This window comes from Sprattus sprattus (genome assembly GCF_963457725.1).
Source record: "Sprattus sprattus genome assembly, chromosome: 5".
Taxonomy (NCBI): Eukaryota; Metazoa; Chordata; class Actinopteri; order Clupeiformes; family Clupeidae; genus Sprattus; species Sprattus sprattus.
Genome location: NC_137924.1, coordinates 10399559 through 10406730, shown reverse-complemented (window position 1 = coordinate 10406730; position 7172 = coordinate 10399559). Strand labels below are relative to the sequence as shown.

General features: G+C 45.6%; 1 protein-coding gene across 2 annotated transcripts in view; it reads left to right on the top strand.

The window, feature by feature from the left end:
- Positions 1-3345: 3345 nt before the first annotated feature.
- tns1b (tensin 1b) overlaps positions 3346-7172 on the top strand; it is a 160265-nt gene continuing 156438 nt past the window's right edge. For both annotated transcript variants that reach the window (XM_080839271.1, XM_080839272.1), the window contains exon 1: positions 3346-3490. In XM_080839271.1, coding sequence (XP_080695397.1) covers positions 3476-3490 — 15 coding nt within the window. In that variant the 5' untranslated portion in view covers positions 3346-3475. The remainder of the gene's footprint in view (positions 3491-7172) is intronic.

Here is a 7172-nt window from a genome sequence, read left to right as displayed (position 1 = left end):
CTCTGTCAGTGGAGTCATGTGAGGTGACGTGGGCCAGGCTGGGAACGTGAGAGCAGTGGGTGTTGTGCTGCAGGATGGCAGGCCTTTCTAGAGCTCCTGTCCAAGCAGGAGAGAGGAGATGGGGGGAGCAAAGGTTACTATCGTTAGGCCCAGCTGTGTGCCGCTGTATAAGAGATGTGCTTCCTGTTGCAGTGGTGTTGGCGGCTGGGCAGTGCAGGCCTCTTCCTGTCCACCGTGTGAGCTTTTCCATGACGCTTGAGGGTACACGCAGGCAGACTCAAACACAACCACTCTCTCTCTCACACACACACACACACACACACACACACACACACACACACACACAGACACACACACACAGACACACACACACACGCACACACGCACACACACACACACACACACACACACACACACACACACACACACACACACACACACACACACACACACACACACACACACACACACGCGCACACACACACACACACATTCTCTCTCACAGTCTCTGCCTGTTTGCCGACCACCACAGGGGAACAGTTTGTTCTGAGAAAGCTGCCGCTATTTTTAAAACCCTTTCACTGAACTTTGTTGAATTGAAAACTTTCAACACACAAACACAGCCTCAACACAGACACAGACACAGACACAGACACAGACACAGACACAGACACAGACACAGACACAGACACAGACACAGACACAGACACAGACACACAGTTTAACAGCTGAATACTATCAGAGTTTACTGTATTTGCATCCATGAAAAACACTTGTAGACAGCAACAAAAACTATTAAAGACTCCCTTTACCAAAAGTAAAGTGCACTAGATGACTAAAGAGTAAGTGAGTCATATTTCTCAGTTGTTCCCATGCATATGTCTGTGGGGTTAGGAGTGGGGGCCAACAGTATGAGAGAGTCGGGTAAGATGAGATGTTTTTTACTTAAGTCAATCTATAGCTAAGGGAATAGGAGACAGCAATAGACTTAATGCTGACAAAACACAAGTTCAGGATGTGTGCCATCAACTGAAACCTTAGTAGTGTGCCTAACTCAAAAAGACAACAAAATATGGGGTCCCCAAAAAAGTGTAACGGTTAAGTTGATCCAGCTGACAGGGTAAGTTCAGCCATCAGAGAAAAGCTATTATATCAACCAGATAAAGTATAATTCCCATGAATAATTAAATCCCCCATTCCAATAAATAATACAACTAATTCGTTGACTGTTCTGAAACCCGATGGTGGGTAACCCAGTCTCTAGGATTAGGAAATAAACTTAAAGTCTTAAATTGAATGAAACTTGTATTATTTTGTGCAACATTCACAGTGTAGAATCTCAACTGTATGTTTGGTATAATTGCTGACTTCTTAGGGTGTAAATAATATAAACTCCAGCATGTCACATAATGTTCTGACTATCTCTATAATCACAAACTTTGTAATAAATGACATAAACACTTATGTACGGAAAAGACTATTCAAAATGTCAAACATGAGTGATGCTACTACCACATAACTGAAGCGCTTATCTGTTTTTCTTCTGTAATTGCTGCTGTTGTGCTACATCTGAAATATGAAATATAATGTCTTTCGTTGATAGGATTTTGCCCCACAGCCACCATTTTGGGCAATGTAGTTAGCCTAGCAACCCAGAGCTACACGTTTGCTAGTTCACTCTCATTCCCTCAACACATAACATTAACACATTAACTTCTTGAACTGATTGCTTTTGATGTGGGACTGATTATATCTGATATTTCAGTTAAAAAAAAACATGCAGTTCATCTACTCTACCACAGCAAGATGAAAATGGGGAATGGAAACTACATTCAGGGTCACATGACAAAACATTGTGTATGATTGCCCAGATACAGGTGGTGGGCCAAGTTACCCACCGGCTAACCCTACCCCACTCTCCTCTCCTGGCTTGAGACAGTTGGAGATTTTCCTTAGAGGACAGGTGCTGTTCTAATGCCCTCTTCTCAGGGAGCACAAGGACTCTCTTATGAAAACATGGCTCCCGTGCTGAGGGACAGTTAATCTAGAAGCCCTTTAATGCAGGACAAGCTTGAGCAATGTCACACTGCTGTCACGCTGTCTAGTACTCTCTAGAAGAAAAAGTAGATGACCTCAAAAGACACTCAGTACTCTCACACATCATCAGGTAGGGTCTCTACTAACTAAACTACAAGACCTGATGGGGGGGGGGGGGGGGGTGCTTGTGTTGGGGTCGGTGGGGGGGCCCCTCCCTGTGGGTCATGGGGTTCTGACCTGTCTGCCCTTAAGGTGCCATTTGGCTTTGCCCATGACCTTTTCACCTCAAGGAGTGCAGGTCCTGGACAGGTCCCCCCCTAGAGCACATGCATGTGGTCTTGCCCTCCCGTCTCGGAGCTTTAACTTTTATGGCCCAGGATCCTTTCTGCTCAGTGGTCCTCTGGGTATGGTGATTTACACTCAGCCACTACACAGCCCTGAGAACATGTCTCAGAGGAGACCCTTTCTCTGGGACAGCAGAACAGACAGGCAGTCTAGCCTTACTGCTGCTGCTGCTGTTGGATTTATCATCAGCATGACACTCACATGATTTCCTTGTTCAGCAAGTCCTTGCCATTGATGAATTACAGGATATTCAATAAGGCGACTATGTCACAGAAGCCATAATTCACGTGTCGGATCCTCTCACTAAATGCAGAGTTTGTTGGGCTGTAAAATCCATGAACATAAACTGTGCCACTTATTTTTATTTGAAGTGCTATTATAATTCCTTTATGAATCGTATTAATTAGAGGACAGCAAGCTTGAGTTATTTCAGTTCCTAGACATATTTCGGTTAAGTGTCAGTACACCCACCAAAGTCACTTTCTTCAGAAGACCTTTAGGAGTTAAGGAAGGTCATTGTTTAGTCTTATGAAGAGCCAGTAAATAAGGTAGCAGCAACTCCTGTTGTCCTGCTGTGTAATAGCGGCTGGAGCAGATGTGTCTTCTGCTGTCAGACTAACTTGAAAGTCCTGTCAATGATCAACTGTGGAAGTTAACTAGCCCAGCACAGCCTGAGAGCTCTGTGCTAGACGCAGGTTAAACTTTGACCTTTTTGGAAGAAACGTAAGGGAAAGAAAAACATTCCCCCTGATCCAGTCACACTGCACGTCGCCTCATGATCACATCCCCTGGGAGAATCTCTCCGATAAAAAAAAGTGTGTGTGTGAGTGTGTGTGTGTTTCCTCTCCAACACGAAACAATGCAACTCAGGAAATATGCCAGGACAAAGCCCAGACTGCTGGACTCAGACTCCCTGTGTATGCAGCTCTACAGCAGCGAGGAGAGGACCGTGGCACTGTCCGCTTAGGTCCGATACAGCCCAGCCCGCATTGTGTTCTGAATCCCGGACAACCCTTACGAGAGGAGTCTACTCTGAAGCACGCCGGAGAGACCTAGAAGGGGCAAAGACGAGTGTCGGAGACAAATCTCTGCGATGTCCTTCTGGCTGGTGAGTGTCCAGGTAGCTGTTGAGAAATTTGCCTGGGAGCCACAACACAGCGCACAAGGAGAGGACTGTGGTCAGACGCTCTTTAAACAACAGAAGACGTGGAAGGGCTGCTGCCTCTTACATAACACTTGACTTGATCTCAGAAGATGGGCTTGCTGTTGTAGATAAGGACCATTAGTATTCTTTTAAGCCAGCAGATTCTTTTGTAGTGTGCTTTGATGGCTTGTTTGCAGCACAGGTCATGGTCAATACTTTGTCATTTAGTGCTTAAGTTTTGCTTGTCTAGTGGGTCTCATACTTAGAGTTGACAGCTCATAATTTCTGACTTTGTACCTGATGAACCTCCCCATCTAATTAGTTTGACCAGCCTTTCTTTCTGTATAACTGATACACCTAGTTCGCTAAATGTCTCTGAAAACCTCTTAACGTTCTGTCAGCGGTTCACCTTTGATGGATACTGTGACAGAATCCACAAAGAGAAAAACAAAAGTGCTGCACGCAGACTAGTGCTGCCTGTCAGATGGCTCCATGCCTCGACTTGTCAGCAGGCAAGGTGTGCCCCGGGGGATCTTCAGTCAAGTGCTATGCTGATGGTGGTCTCCCCCGCTTCCCCCCCGGCCAATCAGACGCCTCGAAAACACATCGAACAATTCTTTGGAAGCGTGTTGTTTACATGTACTTTGACGGGGTTGATGCGCTCTTGTGCAGATTTCCTGTGAAGACTAATGGCTTTTGTCTGATAGACCTGCCAGGGTGAGGGTTAAGGCTTGCGGCTTAAAGTGGCAGGAGGTTGCCAAGTTACCCGAACTGAACACTGGCTTATGTTTGAAGGGAGAGGATTTTTCATGGTCGTTTAAATGGCTAAATTTAGTCCATTCACAGATAAAAGACTAGCTTTTGTTGCCTTGCATACCGGGGGTAATTAAAGTAACTCAGGTTTGGTAATTATCTTTACTAGGAGAAGCTGATGTCTGTAGCCCCAGTTGATTTATTTACATTCATTTATGGCGGCTCTTCTCATTGAAGGCTCAAACAAAACACAGCCATTTAAACCAGGCTCGTAGCACAGCGACGCTGACTCCTGCATTCAGACTCTCTGTCAGCCTGGCTTGTAAATGTTTGCAAATAGGCAAATCAAAGCCAAACTGAACTAATTAAATGACATTTTCCACCACACTACATAGCAGTTAAAAAAAATATATCAGCCTCCAGGTTTGTTCACTTGTAGCATGCATGGTGTATGTTTCCCTCTCATTGATTTTATGGGGCATTACTTGACAATGCCGAGGGCTGGGTAATCGGCACTCTCTCTTTGCTGGTGTTTTAGTCTGTGTTGTGGACACCAGTCCCATTAGTCCTGCTGGTTGACAGACCCGACCGCCTATCTTCAGGCCTGTGTGAGAGACAGCGGCTGGGCTCAGGAAGCAATTACACCCAACTCTAACCACCAACATCCAATATGTCATAGGACGTCCACCTCAGCAAATAACCTTTATCAAATCAAGGGTTTTGGGGAACAGGTAATGTATACATTTATATTTATTTTAAAGGGCATTCTTTTTCTTTGAGAGGAAATAGATGAGCAAGACCTAATCTCCTCTGTTTGTCAATAAAAAGGGAAAGAAATCGTTTTTTTTTTTTTTAAACCTTCAATATGGCAGTGGTAGTGATCATTTTAAGGTCCATATCTTGGGTCAGTCATAGGTAGGACCAAAGCTTAATGCTGAAAAGAGCCATTGTTACTGCCTGGACAAGAGGTCAAGATCACAGACCATCACAAAGAAACTAATAAAAGATGCTTGGAAAGGTGAAGGCCTTGAACTATTTGTTCCTGCCCTCCAGCCATGGAGTTCGAAGGGTTCCTGGTGCATTTGTGTGTTCTTGCGTATCTTGAATTCCTGGTCACAGTGACTGCTAATCACTTTTGGGGGGGGGGGGTTCATATAGCCCGCTGAGGAGCTCTTTATGTTGGGGATCTCCTTATAGAGAGATGCAAGTGAAGCATATCTCCTCCGACCCTCTCTCTAAATGTCCCTGTAAATGTGATCACTCTGGCCTCCCCTTGTGCGTGCCCATTGGACTGCACTGCTGAGCAGTAAGCCAAAACAGTGACCTTTGAAATAGCTGTGGGGTGATAGATCGGTAAAGGCAACATGACCTTGCTGTTGTTTCACAATGGCCCCTGTCCACATAAGCAGAAACAAAAGCCTCTCTGCAGGCTCCTTCAGTGACATGTTTTCCTGAATTTAAGGCCTTTGTTGTGACAGTTGTTTGATGGGAATGAACTACTGAGATGAGGGTGTAGAGCTAACACCTAGTGTTTCGTCATCCATAGATTTGGGCAGGGTACAAAAAAAAAGTGAGAGCACATGGAGTAACATGTGTCTTTCATCAACATCCAAAAAACATTGCATGAATAAGGAGGTAACTTGCTAAGTACTTGCTATTTTTTGGTCTTTGTTACTTTCTTGTTCCTCGGAATTGGTCGCTCGGCAGTGTTTTAAACATCTCAAAATCCTGTTTGGAGGAGGAAACTAGCTTGACATTTGTCTTTGGGCTTTCCACATCCCTGCTCTCACAGACCAGCCCCCTGGCAGAAGTGCTGCGTCCCTGTGTTCCATTTGGGACCGTAATGGGATTAGCTGTCCCTTAGATAAACTACTCCGCTGTCTTCCAGCAGTCAGACATGTTTTGTATCTAGATTTTAAGACAGCGTAACCAAAATCATAATATAAAAAAGCAGCGCTAAATTACATTAGGATTTTTGAATGCGGTGTCCTGTATTGCTCCTATGACAGTACACAACATTCATTTGTGCAGCTGACGAAGGACCTATGCCCTTGTCATGTGCTGGTTTCTAACTGTCTGCTTATGTTCCCAATGCAACAGTGTGAAAAATAACCGTGCCACATTTGGCACATTTATTAAAGAGTCAAATTTGGCACATTTAACATCTAAATGCTTTGAGAGAGAAAGTTCTCTCAGGCTTCTGTGCAGAGTGGAGCTCCCCCTGAAATCCGACACGAGGTAGTGCTCCCCAGTCCTCTCCTCCCCTCATTGCCTTTTCATCAGTTCAAGCCTGTCTCCTACCCAGGGAGAGCTGAACCTTGAAAGCATTCATTAAACAGCAGGTGATCGCCTTCAGTTCTGGAGTGGAGTGTGTTTGACCCCCTGCACCACAAACACTGCTAACACTGTTTGGAGCACGAGCTGAAATGAGCGGCAGTTAATTAAAGCGTCCCTCAAGCGAGCTGGAATTTAAGGATTGCTTGCCATATAAAAGGGACAGTATTTCCGGGGGGCGAGTGTGCCTGTGTGCCAGGGTGTGTGTGTGTGTATAAAAGGGGGTGGTGGGGTGCAGATGGATGGGGGGTTAAAACCCTGCCTGCCTGCCTGTATTGTGCTCCACAGAGATGTACACTGGCTTGCTGTGCGGATACCTGGGGAGGATGGTGATGGCACGACCCCCAGCAGTCCCTCAGTGTTTCCCACAGCCTCTGACAGAGGTCCATTCAGCGGGTAGTTTCAGCAAGAGTCCTTCAGCTGGAGAGGGGAAAGGGCCCTCCATGGCCAGGGAGAATGGCCTAGAGATCCTGGGCGAGGGAGTGGAGGGTAGAGAGGGTATTCTTTTTCTCCCCCTCTTTGCTCCTGTTTCTCTTTCTCTCCATCTCTCTCTCTTTTC